Source organism: Lissotriton helveticus, chromosome 4_2 (assembly GCF_964261635.1).
Source record: "Lissotriton helveticus chromosome 4_2, aLisHel1.1, whole genome shotgun sequence".
Classification (NCBI taxonomy): Eukaryota; Metazoa; Chordata; class Amphibia; order Caudata; family Salamandridae; genus Lissotriton; species Lissotriton helveticus.
This window is the reverse complement of record NC_136064.1, coordinates 109,943,951-109,961,302: the sequence shown is the minus strand read 5'-3', so window position 1 is coordinate 109,961,302 and position 17,352 is coordinate 109,943,951. Positions and strand designations below refer to the sequence as shown.

At 46.0% G+C, this 17,352-nt stretch overlaps 1 protein-coding gene across 1 annotated transcript in view; it reads right to left on the bottom strand.

The window, feature by feature from the left end:
* Positions 1-17,352, bottom strand: part of LOC144752236 (mitochondrial ornithine transporter 1-like) — a 196,785-nt gene that overhangs the window by 122,264 nt on the left and 57,169 nt on the right. The window contains exons 5-6 of the mRNA XM_078640234.1: positions 8,271-8,443; positions 7,451-7,609 (exon numbers count right to left, since the gene is read on the bottom strand). Of these exons, the coding sequence (XP_078496360.1) occupies positions 7,451-7,609; positions 8,271-8,443 (332 nt within the window). The remainder of the gene's footprint in view (positions 1-7,450; positions 7,610-8,270; positions 8,444-17,352) is intronic.

Sequence of the window (17,352 nt, the reverse complement as noted above, 5' to 3'; positions counted from 1 at the left end):
GCATAGCTGGGGGCGAAGCAGGTGCCCATCGCAGTGCCACAGATCTGATGGAATAATTCATTGTTAAAAATGAAATAATTATGCTTTAAACAAGTAGAAACCATAGACAACAGCATCTGAGTATGAGCCCATAATTTAATGGGCCTATTCCCTAGGAAGTGCCTCACTGCATTGAGGCCGTCACTATGCTGGATACTTGTGTAGAGTGTAGTGACATCAATTGTAACTAACATCAAATCTTCTTCCCAGGGAATATCATAGATAGATTTAAGGAATTCCCCTGTGTCTTGTATATACGATGGTAGCAAGGTGACAAGTGGATTGAGGAAGGAATCTATGAATTTCGATGTATTTTCCAGCCCACTCCCTATAGATGAAATAATGGGTCTCCCAGGGGTCTTTATGTACTTTCGGTAATAAATAAAATACCGGAGTGACCGGATTATCTATTTTAAGAAACTTGTATTCATCATGTGTAATTAAATTCTGGCCAAGCCAATCATTCAACTCACTATTGTAATGCATATGGCTATTTATCATTACTTCTTGTTTGATTCTCACATAGCATGATCGGTTATCTAGTTGTTTGTAGGCCTCACGTAGATATTTTTGTCTATCCCACAGCACCACATTCCCCCCCTTGTCAGCACTGCGGATAATACACGTGTCATTCTCTTTTAGTTTTTTCACAAGGGCAACTTGATCTTTTTCTGGTTTGCTGAATTTTTTATTATACACACGTGTACATTTTTCAAGATTCTTTAGGTCATTGATTACCAAGTCATTGAAGATATCAATAGTGTCCCGTGTAGAATATGGTATAAAGCGAGATCTTGGTCTAAAACCCGTTGGATCACTAGCGTTGATCTCAATCCCCTCTATCCTTGCCACATTATCTGCCTGGGCCATCATTTCAGATGAATCTTCATTTCTAGGATCGTCAATGCTCATTCCGGTTGGTTGTAATTCCAGTAATAGATCCATATCCTGTACATTAAGTTCTCCCCGCAAGGCCTCACTGGTTCCAGGAACAGATGCCACACTTACTGGACCCTGGTTCATAGCAAAGTGTTTCTTTAATTTCAAAAGCCTTGTAAATTTAAAAATGTCAATCCTTGTCTGTACGTAATTGAAATCTGTCATTGGACAAAATGATAAACCAAGATTGAGAATATCTTCTTCTTTTGTCGACAATTCAATTTCAGTTAAATTAATTACTGCAGTTTCAGTTGGTTGGCTGGAGAGTAGCAGTTGTTCAGTCACGCTCTCACGCTGTTTCATGGCCTTCCGCCTTTTGTTCCTTTGCCTTTTCCCCTTGGCGGTTTTGCGTAGGTTACATTGGTTCTTGGGCGCAAGTTGAACCTCCGGTCCTCTTGAAAAAAAACAAATTCATCTATTACTGTCGGAATTCTCATTGTGCCATCTCCACTTCCGCCTTTGTCCGCTGAGGGTTCAAAATCCGAGCTTGGGACACTGCTGACACCTGAATGAACTTCATTTTGATTCTGCGCAACGCTACTCATCTTCAACCGTCTTACATTCTCAAATTTTTAGCAAATGTGTAAATTTGCCCACGGTCATAGTCTTTTTTATCCCAAATAAATTTCTGGGCTTTACGTTCTTTAATTGTCGTTGCTAGTTTCTTGAGCCTTTCAGCCATTTCCTTTCTGTAGGTGTTAATTTGATCTTGATTTGCCTCTTTGGCCAACATCTCATTGATTTGTTTAATTTCCTCCATCATCTTGGCCCGATCACTATTGGCATATTTGATTAATATCTTTAACATGCGGTTTGAGGATTCTTGATTATTATCCGCCCACTCTTGTAACATGAGTGGGTCGGGGTCCTCATACGTCGGGGCTACCAAGATTCTAAGCCCCCTGGGGACTCTCCCAACCTCCAAATACCGCTGGAGGGACCTTGACTCCCACCATTTTGAGAGTTCCCCCCGGGATAGCTGTTCCAAACGTTTTAAACGTCCCATGACATCTGGCATTTTCTGTTGTTTATTGGCATTAGAAACACTCGGTGTTGTAGAGGAACCCATTTGCCCCTCATCAAAAATCGAAAGAGCTTCCTGCTCTCTTGCATCCATTTCCTCAAGCGACATTCTTATTTTAATAATACAGTTCCAATTGCACCAACCGTCAGCAGGCTAGAAGGATCGAATACACTCTCAAAACTCTTCCTGCTAACTTTCCCTCTTCCTCCATACTCTGGGTCTATTTTCAGAGCTTACTCCGCCTACCTCTTCGCCGTCTGTTTCCCGGTGCGATTTCACCAACGGTTACGGCCGTAACCCCAATAATTTCACAGCGGACTCCGTGTAGGCAGGGCGCTTCCGAAATCTCGGGCAACTCCTTCCGGCTTCTCCCGTTCAGGTTATCAGAGGGGGACAGCAGCCAAACAAATACATCCCAACGCTTGCGAACTTCTGCAGTCACCTGACCAGAGGGCGCGTCGTCTTTTTCCGAGCACAAGCAGCTCGTGAACACAAATATAGAACTCCACCTCCACACTCGATCTGAAGAGGAGACGACGCAATGTGGTGCAATATAAATCCTTTATTGCCGCTTTCCAACGCGTTTCGCCTGACCCAGCAGGCTTGCTCACGGATAAAGGTTTTTAAATTTGCAAGTACATTTAACATGTGATATAACCATGTGACCGGTCATGTGCTACCAAAAATTCCATAGAGCTAGAAAACAGACTTCCGTTTTTACTCAGAGTTGCACAAACTTTCAATTAAAAGTTCTGTGGTAGCTAATAATATTTACATGATTTTATAATGTTTCATCACCTCATTTCATAAAATCAATCTATATTATAGAGTACATAAATGCAAATCTCAGAAACTGTTCGTTTGTTATGTTATGTTATATAACTTTTATATAGCGTACGGCTACTCGGTAGGAGTGTCCCGACGCTTTCCACCATCAACTCATAATGAAATAACACAACACAGCTAAAAACAGACATCAGAAAAAAACAAAAAAACAGTAGGCAGTAAAACAGACTAAGAATTAAAAAGCCAAGTCTTCAGGCCCTTCCTAAACTGGAGCAAGTTGGCAGTGCTACGGAGAGGAAGTGGAAGCAGATTCCAAAGCTGGGGGGCTCTGCAACTAAAAGACCGCCCTCCCGCGCGGGCCTTCCTCACCCGCGGGACCACAGCTTTAAAGAGGGATTCCGAACGGAGGGAACGAACTGGACGATAGAAAGTCAATCTCCGCTGCAGATATCCAGCTCCTGATCCATGCAGAGCTTTATGCATCAGGGTCAGGGATTTAAACTGGATCCGCTTCCTAATGGGGAGCCAATGAAGCGTCTGGAGCAACCCAGAAGCTCGAGCTCGTCTCCCTAGGCCAAAGATCGCCCGGGCAGCAGAGTTCTGCACCACCTGAAGGCGCTGGACCAGGTAATCGGGGAGGCCAAGAAAGAGAGCATTGGCATAGTCTAGCCTCGAGCCGACAAGAGCCTGCACAGTAATCCTCCTGTGCTCCTCAGACAACAGAGGCAAAAATTTGCAGGGCATTTTCAGTATTCCATAGCAGGTGCCGGCCAGGCCAAGAATGTGAATTCGTAGCGACAGCTGGTTGTCTAGCTGGACGCCCACATTTTTGGCCACCACGGAGGACTGTGCAGGAGGGCTCATGTCGGACGGCCACCAATGCTGCCACTCCGGATCGGCCACGCAACCAAAAAATAAAATCTCGGACTTGCCCGAGTTGGCCCTCAGACTGTTCCGCTGGAACCAGTCGAAGACCAGCGCAAGGCAGTCCCGGATTCTCTCTCCATCAAACTCTTGATCTTTCCCGCATGTGAAGAGGAGTTGCGTGTCGTCGGCATAAGAGACGATCTGGGCCCCGTACGCCTCCACCAAGGCCGCCAAAGGGGACATAAAGATGTTAAATAACGTGGGGCTCAACACAGAACCCTGTGGAACCCCAACTCCCAATGGCGGCATCTCGGCGGAGCTCTGGGAAACCCAGACCGTCTGGCGGCGGCCTTCAAGGAAAGAAGTAAACCACCTGAGCACCGTCCCCCTAACGCCTATGTCATACAGCCTAGTTAAAAGCGCCTTATGGGGGACGGTGTCGAAAGCCGCCGAAAGATCTAACATGACCAGCATGGCCCTACCGCCAGCATCCAGAGTCTCCCTGATGATCTCAGTCACCTCTATCAGAGCCGTTTCCGTACTAAAGTTAGGACGGAAGCCCGATTGAGATGGATGGAGCAGATTATTAGCTTCCAAAAAGCTCGACAGAACACCGTGGGCATGTTTTTCCGTTAGCTTCGCTAGCGCTGGTAAAAGCGAGATTGGCCTGTAATTCCCCAAGGCCTCGGTGTCGAGCCCCGGTTTTTTTAGGAGGGGGATCACCATCGCTCTTTTCCAAGAACTGGGGACCCTTCCCTCCCTCAGGGAGGCATTGAGGATGGAGTTGACCAAAGGGTTCACCACTGCCGCCATCCCGGCCAAAAATTTGGCAGGGCAGGGGTCAAGTGGCGAGCCAGATTTGAGATTGGCCAGCAGCATCTGAGAGACATCGTTGGAAACAGTAGGGAAATCGGACAGCACCGCCGCAGAGATCTGCGGAAGTCTGCAGTCCACCCTCACACCGCTGCTTCCTTCCGGTTCCTCCACGAAGGTGGCCTGAATGGCCTTGATCTTATTTGTGAAGAAACCAGCGAGATCGCATACCCAAGCATCCGCCGAAGCTGGTGGGGGCGGATGGGAGCTGGGGGTCGTAAACTCCTTCACAATATTAAAGATCTCCTTACAGGAGTTCGCAGATGCCTCTATCCTCCTAGCCAGATAGTCCCTCTTGGCACGAAGTATGTCCCGATGGTAGGCCTTCACCGCCGCCTTATAGGCAAGTTTAGCCTCCCCATCGTACAGAAGGCGCCAAGCCCTCTCGGCCACCTTGCACTGACTGCGAGCCACACGGAGCGCCTCCGTAAACCACGGTGCAGATTGCCGAACCACCGTGGACCGGGGGGCAACCTTGGGGGCAAGATCATCCAGCCTATCGGTGAGCCATTGCTGCAGAGTCTCCGTGTCGCTGTCCAGATCACCCGAAAGATGACAAGGGTGATCTAGCAGCGCCTGCTCGAGCATGTCGGGTGTCACCATTATTATGCAACCACACATGCTGCCCTAGTGGGCAAGTGTTCAATAATTTTAGCAACTCTAAATTAGCTCATTTCAATCCATTATATATATATATATATATATATATATATATATATATATATATATATATATATATATATATATATATATATATATATATATATATATATATATATACACACACACACACATATACATATACACACACACACGCACACACATAAGTGTGCATACACACTCATATACACATATATATATACAAATATACACACAGATATACATATATATATATATATATATATATATATACATACATATATATATATATATATATATATATATATATATATATATATATATATATATATATACGCACACACACAGGTGCGTGCACACACACACATATACCAAGGCTTTGCACAGCCCTAGGAAATAAGCTTTACATGGACAATTCAAATTTAAGACTGAGGTCCTAGAGAATTTCCCATGAAAATATCCTAGTCCAGCTGGAGCGAGTAAAAAGCTTCTCAAACTTCTCTGGGATCTGAGGCAGACCTAATGAAAAATCTGAAGAATTCACATTGTAATTTCTTTGCATGTACATCATTATGTGTGTGACCAACATGCAACATCTGCTAGATCCACAGGTCTTGTGGTCAATTTAGTTATGAATAGGCTGTCCTGTTTTCAGTTTCTATTTTTGGTAAATTCTGGTGGGGTTTTTTCAGTGTTTTCAATATCTTAAAAAACAGTTGTTATCAGTGGTTACACATTTTCACGCCACTAAAAACCACAGAAAAAGCGTTTTTCCGGTGTTTATGGAACGTTTTGCTTTTATCATTGCTTGCTTTCTGCACTGAAAGAACATGGTATATAGACAGTGTACGTATAGTGTAGATGAGGTCCAAAGAGATTTTTGCAAATTAATCTTATTGTAGTGCACAATACAATACTTCTTCAGTGAATTGTATTTGAATTGAGTCTTTGGTCATGTGCGCTCGCGCTTTCCTTCCCATGTAAACTTCTGTGAAAAGGCCCTCTCAGCATTCATAGCCCCTTGGGCTCAGAACCGTCAGCTATGGGGCACAGTTTGGATGACTCTTTTTTTGATGCCACATAAAGCACGAAATGAAAAATATATGCGTTTTAGTTCCTGGGCATAAGAAAACAGTGCACCAGAATGGACAAAAAGTCAATAGCATTCCTCATTAACTCTGAAGATTGTAAAGATGCTTTCAGCATACCATCTAACAAGTGGCAAGGATCTCCTACAGGGAATCACCTCAGCTCGGGTATCAATTTTGATAGGTCATCACACAAATTTTTTATATACGTAGGTGAATCACTACAAATACAAACAATATCACGGCAATCTTTGTTGAACTTGGAAATAACCTTTTTTGCAGAGCATAACAAGTGACACTGCGTTCCATGTTTTCCAAAAGTCTGGTGTCATGTTTTCACCACTATCCCAGATGCTTGGTGATATATATACTTGTCACTATACCTTAGATTTAATGTTTAAAGCCTGAGGTGTTGGCAATTCACCTACTATCAATGCTGACCCACTAGAAACTATGGTCTGATGTATTAAGGGTTTTTACCCATTCTCTGTGGGCAAATGTGATGACACATATAAGAATTTTTTTTTATGAAACTAGCCATTTTACCTATCAGTGAAAGAATCAAATGCAGCCAAAATATCAAATGTGAGTTTGATATGTCCTGGTTCTCTACAGTTTATAAAGTAATTAAACTAAACCTAAAACGTGAAACTAAAGCCTCCATCTTTAGACAAATGCCATAAAACTGAAAAAAGTAAAAGGAAGAAGAAACAATATTTTAGTGGCATCCCTAAAGAACAAAACTCAAGCAGAATAATGTTAGCCAGTCTTTCTTACTGCTAGCTTGTATAACAAAGTTACATTTTATTGACCCCTTCAGTAAGAACAAAATGTCTCTTTCACTTTCTTTTTCCTTTCTTTGAATGGCATTTAGTTTGTGGTTGTGCAGGTGTTTTTTCAGTGTTTATATGTTTTCACCGGTGAGGGCTATTTTTCTTTCAGTGGGGTTTTATCAGTTATTATAGGTTTAAACCTAAAACCCCACAGCCTAGTTATGAACCATCACAGCAGGGTATCTTGAAAGTCTATCTAGGGGCTGTCTTAGAAGGCTGGAGGTCTGCAGGTAGGTGCCATGATGGACTGAACAGTGCTCATAAAATACTAGCGGTCCGAGCACAGCAGCAACGGAGATAAATATACACCTTTGCAGTTAGTGCTATAAGGCCCTGTGTCTTTGAGCACACAGCCCACTTACCTTCGTTTCTGAGGATGTGCAGGAATGAGTAGAAGAAGCCTTTCTGCTTTCCCGCCATGGACAGAACTTGGATACGAGACTTCACTGAATCAATGGGATACACAGAAAGCCAAAAACAGGCCCCGCCAATACCACCACTCACTGTCAATGGAACAGCACCTGCAAGGAAAGCAAAGAGACTAAGGCTGTCACTAAACCATGACACTCACCAATACGGCATTCATCTCCCATTACTGATTGTATTGTAGACGCATACTCAGCAACGGAGGGATGGACAACGCAACATGAACCTCTTCGTTTTCCAGCAGTCTTTCAGGCTATGGCCATCTCTCTAGCCCACTGTAGCACTCTCAAACACACACTACTTTGACCGTTGACACCACCTTCAACAGGGATGTACATAGAGGCCAGCAACAGAGCTAAGCTCGCACGGCATCGCTCTCTACTGCACAAGCGGCATCGCTCTCTACTGCACAAGCAATCAGAAAATGCCCAAGTGGGAAACCAGGCTCTTGGTGTCCTGCTCATGAGGCCTTGGCAGGAAAAATGCCTGGATAAGCTGAATAAGCAGATTGCATGATCTAAACCTCCCCGGACACACCCACTGATTCAACATTTTCAAGACTGTTCCCCTTGCAGGACTAACACTCAAGTGGCTATCCCTCTGCATAGCACCAGAGGAGGCGGCCTCCTGACTCCTCAACAACCCCCATAGCTTATGTTATCAGGTACCTGCCTGAAGCATACTACAGAAGAGACTTTTGCAACCTCTCCTTATAGTCTCTCTCTCTCCACTCACTCTTAACCGAACCACACTTACCAAGATTTTCTTTCATTTGGCCGGTGTAGGTGAAGAGAGTTCTGCTCAACTCGTAGCCCCCAAAAAAGAAGAAATATCCAGGCACCTCGCGCAGCCATGTGCTGGTCATTCCCTGGAAGAAGCCTGGCAAGCCTTCAGTCTTGAATATTGTACTCACAACAGACCATGTGGAGCTAAAGGAAATAAGAGTAGGGAATCACTGAAAACATGGCATCGTACTACCTGGCTAGTTACACAAGAGCTTTGACATGTGTAGACCTTGCAAAGCAAGGTCTATGACATTCACTACCAGGATAGCAGGTGTGCTGCCTTTGAAGTCAGTGAAGCAGGCTCCACCACCTTCACTGCCATAGGGAAAAGTACACTTGCACAATTTTGATGGCAGGTCAGCTAACTGTGTGACCTTCCCTACTGGGGGCAAAGTCTGAATCCTTGGTTGCCAGGGAGGAAAGCTCTGTCACCTTCACTGCTATGGAGACAAAGCCTGCCACATATACTGCTGGAGAAGCATGCCCTGCTACGATTGATGCAAGAAAGGCTAACTGCTACATTTGCAGAGGCTAGCTCTGCCACATTTAGTACTAGTAAAGCAGGCAACGACACCATTTTTAGAGTCAAGCTGGGCTGCCTTCACTACATATCAAGCAGCCTCCATGTCCTTCAATGCAAGGACGTGAAGCTCTGGGAAGGCAGCAAGATCTGTAACTTTTACTGCATGGAAAGCATGCAGAGAAATCTTCAAGGGACGCAAACTACATGGACTTCTTTTTTGGATAAGCCTACGAATGTCTCCTACAATGCAATCAGGCTCAGTGAGGGGCAAATTCTGGGAAGTTCAGTTAAAAGCGAACAAACTCCTTTAAGTAAAAGGAAGCAAGCTCTTAATGTTCTCTGCCTCAAAGTTTAAATAAAATAATTCTCACCAGTACCATTAGTTCTCAATCAGGATTATCTATATTTCAATCAAAAATAACGAATGGTCCCTCCCATTTAAGGAATGCCAGAATACTTTTCAAATGGAGAAAACACTCTTTGTAATCTTTTAAAACAAATCCATAGGGACAATTTAAAGAAATTCATTATAAAATTAAACATTGGCATAAAAAAAGAAACAAAAACAGTCTTATTGTCCAACAAATCCTTGTGTTTCTCTTTTCCCCCAATAAAAGCGAAATGTGCTTAAGGGCCTGTATTTGAGTGTAAAGAAAAAAATGGTGCTATTTTGAGGGTTGCCCGGGACCTCTGCAATCTCAGCATGCAGCACAGCAACAGCCCCTAAGAAAACAAGTTACTTACCTGTAACTTTAGTTCTCCAGTATTGGAATCTTTCATAGATTCACATGCCTGAATCATTCCCCGTCGTCGAGACGGGAGTCTCCGGTATATAAAAAAGCAGTGCTTAGTAGTATAGCAAACTGAAAAGAGGCCTAGGCCCATTTCCCTTTTGCAGCCTTTGTTATGTAAAAAAGGCCCAAACTTTTCCCTGAACCAATCAGAGCTCCTCACCCTCTAGAACACTCCTGAGAGAACCTTCTGCCCCTCAGATTTTTCGCGCACTTGTGCATATAACACACTTTTTGTGCTAAATCCGAGGTGAGCCTCTCAGGGGAGGAGGGTGGGTGCATGTGAATCTATGAAAGATTCCAATACTGGAGAACTAAAGTTACAGGTAAGTAACTTGTTTTCTTACTCCAGTATTGGAACTTTCATAGATTCACATGCCTGAATCAGAATAGCGAGCAGTGAAAAAACAAAAGCACATTTTCCTGATACATTACATAATCATGCAATACCATTAGAAAATGAAGTATAATCTCATATACATATATACATACTTATATAAAATGTGACTTTGTAAACAAGAGAAATTATGGATGGAGGGATGCAAGAAAGGCTCACCGTTACTGGATGATATTCCGCAGTACCGCCTCTCCCACCGCCGCATCCGATTCTGCGGCTGCATCCAAGCAGTAGTGCCTGGTGAAGGTGTGCGTAGATGCCCAGGTTGCTGCTCTGCCGACATCCTGGATTGGCACTCCCCCAAACAGTGCAGTGGATGTGGCCACCACCCTCGTGGAATGGGCACGGAGTTGTGCATTCAAAGGCTTTCCAGCAGCTTGATGACAGTAGACAATTGCACTGGAAATCCATCTGGCAATTCCCCTCTTCGACAGTGGGAAATCTTTCCTGGGTGCGCTGAAGGCGACGAATAACTGGGAAGACTTGCGAAACGCCTTAGTCTCTTTCAAGTAAAATTTCATACATCTCTGAACGTCCAGCGAGTGTAATACTCTTTCTGCCGCTGTTGATGGATGAGGAAAGAAACGCTTCAACACCAATGGTTCGTTTAAATGAAAATCAGTTGGCACCTTCGGAATGAACTTCGGGTTTGTCCTGAGAATCATCTTATCCTCCTGAAACTGCAAGAAAGGCTCCTGAATCATGAGCGCTTGTAGTTCACCTACTCTTCTCGCTGAAGTCAATGCAATGAGAAGAGCCACTTTCCAGGACAAGAACTTCAGGTCTAACCTATGTATCGGTTCAAATGGTGGGTTCATCAATTGGGAGAGTACAATATTCAGATTCCATAATGGTGGTGGAGATTTTACTGGTGGAAAAACTCCGAATATCCCTTTCATAAATTGTTTGATAATCCTTGAGGACCATAAAGATGGGCCTGAAGATGACCTCCTGTAGCGGGATAACGCAGCCAAATGCAACTTGATGGAGGCGTGTGCTAATCCTGACTTTGCTAACAGCAGAATGTAAGGTATAATTTGATGAGGTGCAGCAGTAAGAGGGTGAACATCATGTCTCCTACACCACAGACAAAACTTCTTCCATTTCATCCTGTAGGTTTTGTTGGTACTTTCCGCTCTGGCCTTGGACAGGATCTCCCTACATTCATGTGAGATGCTCAGATGGCTAAACTCACATTGTTCAGGAGAAAGGCTGCTAATTGCAAGGATTTCGGGTCCGGATGGAGCACCTGCCCCTTGGACATTGTCAGAAGCGATGGAATTAGGCGCAACCGAATTGGACGGTTCTCAGACAGCAGCAGCAGTTCCGTGACCCAGTGTTGTCTGGGCCACCACTGGGCTATTAGGATCAGCCTGCACGGCTCTTTCTTGATCTTCACCAGCACGCGGGGGAGAAGAGGAATTGGAGGAAAACCGTAGGCAAAGATGCCGGACCATGCCATGGAAAACGCATTCCCCCAAGATCCCCTCTGGGGAAGCCAGCTTGCGAAGTACTGGCATTTTCTGTTTTCCCTTGTTGCGAAGAGGTCCACTATCGGTGTTCCCCATCTCCGAAAGACGCTGTCCAGGATCCCCTGGTCTAGCTCCCATTCGTGGCAGGACAATTTTAGCCTGCTGAGAGTATCCGCTTTGATCCCCCGGGAGGTGTTCTGCTGCCAATGATATTCCTTGCCGAAGAGCCCATTCCCATATCTCCTGGGCTTCCTGAGACAGGGAGAGAGATCTCGTTCCCCCTTGCTTGCTCACATAATGCATCGCCGTGTTGTTGTCTGTTCTTACCAACACCGGCGCCCCTTTTATCCTTGGCAGAAAAGCCAGTAATGCCAAGCGGATCGCTCTGAGCTCCAGCAGATTTATATGTAACTGCTGCTCCTGTGCCTTCCAATGACCGCTGACTTGAAGGTCCTGAAGGAAAGCTCCCCATCCTTCTAATGACGCATCAGTCGTTACCACTAGCGGCGCCGCTCTTGCCAGAAACGTCAGTCCTTGAGACACATTTGCCTTTTGTGTCCACCACTTTGCTGCCTGTCGCATCACTGGTGTCACCTTTATTGTATCGTCGAAGGATCCCTCCGCCTGACGCCATTGGAGATCGATCTGTTCTTGCCATGGTCTCAAGGTACCAGGGGAATACAAGAGGACATCGTGCCCAGTAAGGATTTGTACCTGTGGACTGAAAGAGACTTTCTTTTTACCAAGTCTCGGAAGAGGGACACAATCCTCAGTTGTCTTCCATCGGAGGGAAACGCTTTGTTGCATTCCGTGTCCAATATTGCCCCCAGAAATGTGATCACTTTTGCTGGGTGGAGGTTTGACTTTCCCTCGTGAAGAGTCAATCCTAGATCGGCGAATAAGTCTATGCAGGCCTGCGTCGACGCTCTGGCCTGTACCCTTGATGGTGCTTTGACTAACCAGTCGTCGAGGTAAGGAAATATTTGATGTTTTTGCTTCCTCAACACAGCCGCCACTGGAGCCAGGCATTTCGTGAAAACTCTTGGCGCTGACTTCAAGCCGAATGGCAGTACCCTGAATTGGTAATGTCTTCCGGCTACCCAGAACCGAAGGTACGGTCTGTGTGCAGGATGTATCGGCACGTGGAAATACGCGTCTTGTAGGTCCAATGTGGTCATATGATCTCCTGGGTTTAATAACGGAAGGATGTCCTGCAAAGATACCATCCTGAAAGATTGCTTCTTGAGATAGGTGTTTAAGGATCTGAGATCCAGAATGGGGCGCCACTGGAGCTTGTTTTTCTTGATAAGAAAAAAATGGGAGTAAAAACCCTTGTTTTCCTGGGATTTCGGTACCGGTTCTATTGCTCCCTTTCGGAGCATTGTCCGAATCTCCTGCCGAAGTTGATGCAGATGTTTGGCTCTCTGATGCATCGGTGGTGTACAAGGGGGCGTTTGAAGAAATTCTAGGGTGTGACCGAATTGAACTATTTTGAGGACCCATTGGTCCGTTGTTATTTTCCACCAATTGTGAAGATAGTGAGCAATCTTTCCACCCAGGGGAGCATCTGACAGAGCCGGAAGATGGAGGTTGTCATTGCCGACGGGTGTTGTCCTTTCCCCGGCCACCACGTCCTCTTGGAGTTGATTTGGTATATCCTGACTGACGCTGGTTATATTGCTGACGGTAAGGCTGCGATGAGGACTGATAAGAAGAAGAATATCTTCCCTGTTGGAATCCTCCTCTATAAGAGGACTGTCCTCTACCCCTGGAGCCACGAAAAGGGGCTTTTCTGTATTGCAGTGTCCCCAGAGCCTTTGCCGTATCCGTATCCTTCTTGATACTTTCCAGAGTATCATCTATATGTTTCCCAAATAATTCTTCTCCATTGAAAGGGAGGTCTAAAATCCTGTTTTGCACCTCCGGCCTAAATGCTGTTGCTCGCTCCCAACCTTGCCTGCGCAGGACCGCAGCTCCTCCCAAGGATCTAAATGCCGTGGTCGCTATATCCATAGCGCAGTGTATGACTTCAGCCGAAGTCCTCCCTCCCATGAGAATTTTCTTCACCTCCTGCTTCTCTGGATCCGGCACCAGGTTAACGTATGGAGACAGGTCACACCACATCTGCCTGTCATACCTTCCCAAGATAGCGAGGGCATTAGCGGCTCTCACAAGCAGAGCCGACATTAATGAAAAACTTTTTCCTGCGTTATCCAACCGTCTGCCCTCTTTGTCTGGAGGTGTTGCAATCGGAGCAGATGGGTTCCTGGATTGCTGTTGTGCCGCCTGAGTGATAACAGAATCAGGTTTGCGATGACCCAACAGGCAAGATGGAGCATAAACCGGCGCCTTATACTTTTTATCCAGTCTGGCCAGAACCGGTGTTACCGTCGCTGGCGTCTCCATGACCTTTAATCCTTCCTTCCAAATATGAGACACTATAGGCAGGGATCGTACGGATTTCAGATACGAGTCTTTGAAGTCATATAGAAAACATTCTGGTTTCTCTTCTGTCATGGTCAGAGCAAATCTCTTAGTGGCTCTCTCCATCAAATTATGAAATCCACCAATGTCCTCCGGTGGCGAGTCCACTGGTCTTTGCGGAGGAGTTGAAGGTGATGGGGCGATATAGTCATGCCATTCTGCACTTGTGTCCGCAATCTCACCATCCTCATGATCGTCATCCGAGGTATCATGGTGTGTAGTCGGCAGTGGGGACCTGGCAGTAGGTTCCGGCACAATCTCTCTCCTACGAATCGGTGTCACTGGAACCGATCGTGGACGTGAAGTAGCCTCTATGGCCTGTTGAGCGACTGGAGTCGCTGGGTATCTTTTCCTATAATCCTCCAACATTCCGTGGAGATCCTTCAACAAAGAGGATGGCACACTTGTCATGTCCTCCCGTTGCTGTTGGCGATATCGGTGTTCCTGGGGTTGCTCTTGATAACCCCCATATTCCTCCTCAGAATCGTCTTCTTGGTACTGGACCTGTAATTGCGAAGGGCTACTAGCAATACCGTACTCATCATCTTCTTCAGAATCTTCCTCCTCCAGCAGGTGAGATGGCAGCAATGGGGAGACCTTGCTTGGAGATGTAACCTCCGGTGTTATAGGTTTTTTCCAAGGGTCCAACCTTTTTTCTGGTGTTTTTTCCCCTAGTCGACGAGCCAGTCGACAAGATTCCCATCGCCGTCGACCAGGTCATTGTCGTCGACGCCACCGTCGACGTTGTAGTCACCGTCGACGCTGTCCTCGTCGACGTCATCGTAGACGCTGCCGTCGACACTGCTGCCGTCGACAGTTACCGTCGACGCTGCCGTCGTCGACGCTGCCGTCGTCGACGCTGCCGTCGTCAACGCGCCTTCGATATCGCCGTCGGCGGCAAAATCATCGACGTTGTTTTCTCACCAGCCTTTTTATCCTTTTTCGTCGACGACTGAGTGGTTTTTGTCGTCGTCGATGGTCCCTTTTTTGTCGATCGTCCCGTCGACGGAGTTAACTTCTCAGAAGGCGTAGAAGAAGACCGTTTGATGGTAATCTTGATCTTCTGAGGTGACTGTGGTGGATCTGAGGTGGATTTTGCTCCTTTCACCTCACCAGCAGGACCCTTCTTCCCCTTAGATGAGGCTGAAGGGGATTTTGAGGGACTGCGCCCTGAAGACCCTGGAGTGGTCTTTTTTGGGGCCTTCTCAGGTCTTTCCCCTGAGGAATGTGTCTGAGGAGATCTACTTCTCTTCTGAGATCTTAGACGCCACAGATTCCTCCTCACTCTCACTTGAGAGGATTTCCTTCCTGGCTTTGACTTTCTGAAGCCAGAGCAGTAGCCTTCCCTCACGATCTCTCAAGGTCTCATTTGAAAAGGTATGACATACCTTACAATCTGCTGCCTTATGGTCTGGATAGAGACAGTAGATGCAGTCCTTGTGAGGGTCATCTTATAAAGTCTCTTCTTGGAGCAGGTTGAACAAGCTCTAAATAATCCTTTTTTCTCTTTATCAGACATGTTTGATGTAAAAACCTCAAATCTAAGTAAAAAAACTGTAGAAGTAAAGAGTTTGAGCAGAGCTCAAAGGAGACTCCCTAGCACAACGTGCGGTAGAAAAATCTGAGGGGCAGAAGGTTCTCTAAGGAGTGTTCTAGAGGGTGAGGAGCTCTGATTGGTTCAGGGAAAAGTTTGGGCCTTTTTTACATAACAAAGGCTATGGGTTGCAAAAGAGAAATGGGCCTAGGCCTCTTTTCAGCTTGCTATACTACTAAGCACTGCTTTTTTATATACCGGAGACTCCAGTCTCGACGACGGGGAATGATTCAGGCATGTGAATCCATGAAAGTTCCAATACTGGAGTAATTTCTTTTGCTGGCTCTGTGAAAAGAATCCCAAAAGACAGGGCTCTGCGCTTCTACAGTTTTCTTCGAAGAAATGCTAATTTTCCTATACATTTTGTTTAAAGGTTTTAAGGCAAACAATGGAAAATAAACATGTCTCTTCATATACATTCTGTTCTGCTTTAAGTTGAGAGATCTATCTGTTTTATACGTGTTACGGGGCTGGTGCAAGGATTTGACCAGTCAGTGATTATGAATCTTATAAAGCCCCTATGAGAAATAACCTGGTGGGCTTTGTCAGTCCCTAAGAAGAGAGGAGAGCAGGAACCCTTGCCTTTCACAAGAACAGGAACTTAAGCTGCGATCACTCAGCCCTCACTGGAACGCCTCGAGCCAATCGGTGCATGATGTGAAATGTTCGAAAGACCACAAGTATAGCAATCAATCAGGGGAATTGTAAGCACGCTACTCACCTGTGAGGTGCTCAAGGCTGGGGGGAGGGGGGTAAGCAGCTCCGTTCAGTCGAAGAGCTAGGTCTTGAGTGTCTTCGTGAAGATGTTCAGGGAAGGGTCGTGTGATATCTATTGGGAGTTCGTTCATGGCCTTGGCCGCGAAGTAGAAGAATGCTCGTCCACCAGTTATGGCTCTGCGGATGCGCGGGATTTCAGCAAGGGCGAGGTAGGCGAATTGGAAGTTTCTCTTGGGTACGTGGAAGGAGATTCTCTTGTTGAGGTATGGGGTCCGGTGTTGTGGAGGCATTTGTAAACGTGGGTGAGTATCTTGAAAGTAACTTCTCAACGGGGAGCCAGTGGAGGTTCGGCAGGTTGGGGTGATATGTTCGTGTCGAGGGATGCAGAGGACTAGTCTGGCTGCGGTGTTCTGCATGGTCTGGAGTTTGCGGAGCAGAGACTTGTTGCTCCCGGCATAGAGGGTGTTTCCGTAGTCCAGTCTGCTGGTTATGAGTGCGTGGGTGACGGTCTTTCTTGATTCGTGGGAGATCCATTTGAAGGTCTTTCAGAGGATGCGGAGGGTGTTGAAGCAGCTGGAGGAGACGGCATTAATCTGTCGGGTCGTGGAGAGGGAGAAGTCCAATATGATGCTAAGGCTTTGGGCATGGTCTGTGGGTGTGGGAGGGCTGCCGAGGTCAGTTGGCCACGAGATATTGTCCCATGCAGAGGAGGAGGGTCCGAGGACAAGTACCTCTGTCTTCTCCGAGTCGATTTTCAAGCAGCTGCTGCTCATCCAGGAAGCGATGTCCTTCATTCCTTCCTGTCTGGTGGTGATGGGGTCCTTGGTGAGGGAAAGGACGAGCTGGGTGTCGTTGGCATAGGAAACTATGCTTTGTCTGTGCTGTCTTACGATGGCAGCAAAGGGGGCCATGCAAGCAACCACCTAAGATATCTGAAGATGTGGAAGAAGGCTATAAAGTATCCTGTTGATAAATAAAAACTCTTCAATGTACATCTCCTGTAAGGTATTAGTGAGCTATGTAAACCTCACTAAACCAGGTCAAGTCACTTTCATTTGCGAAACACACACAATTC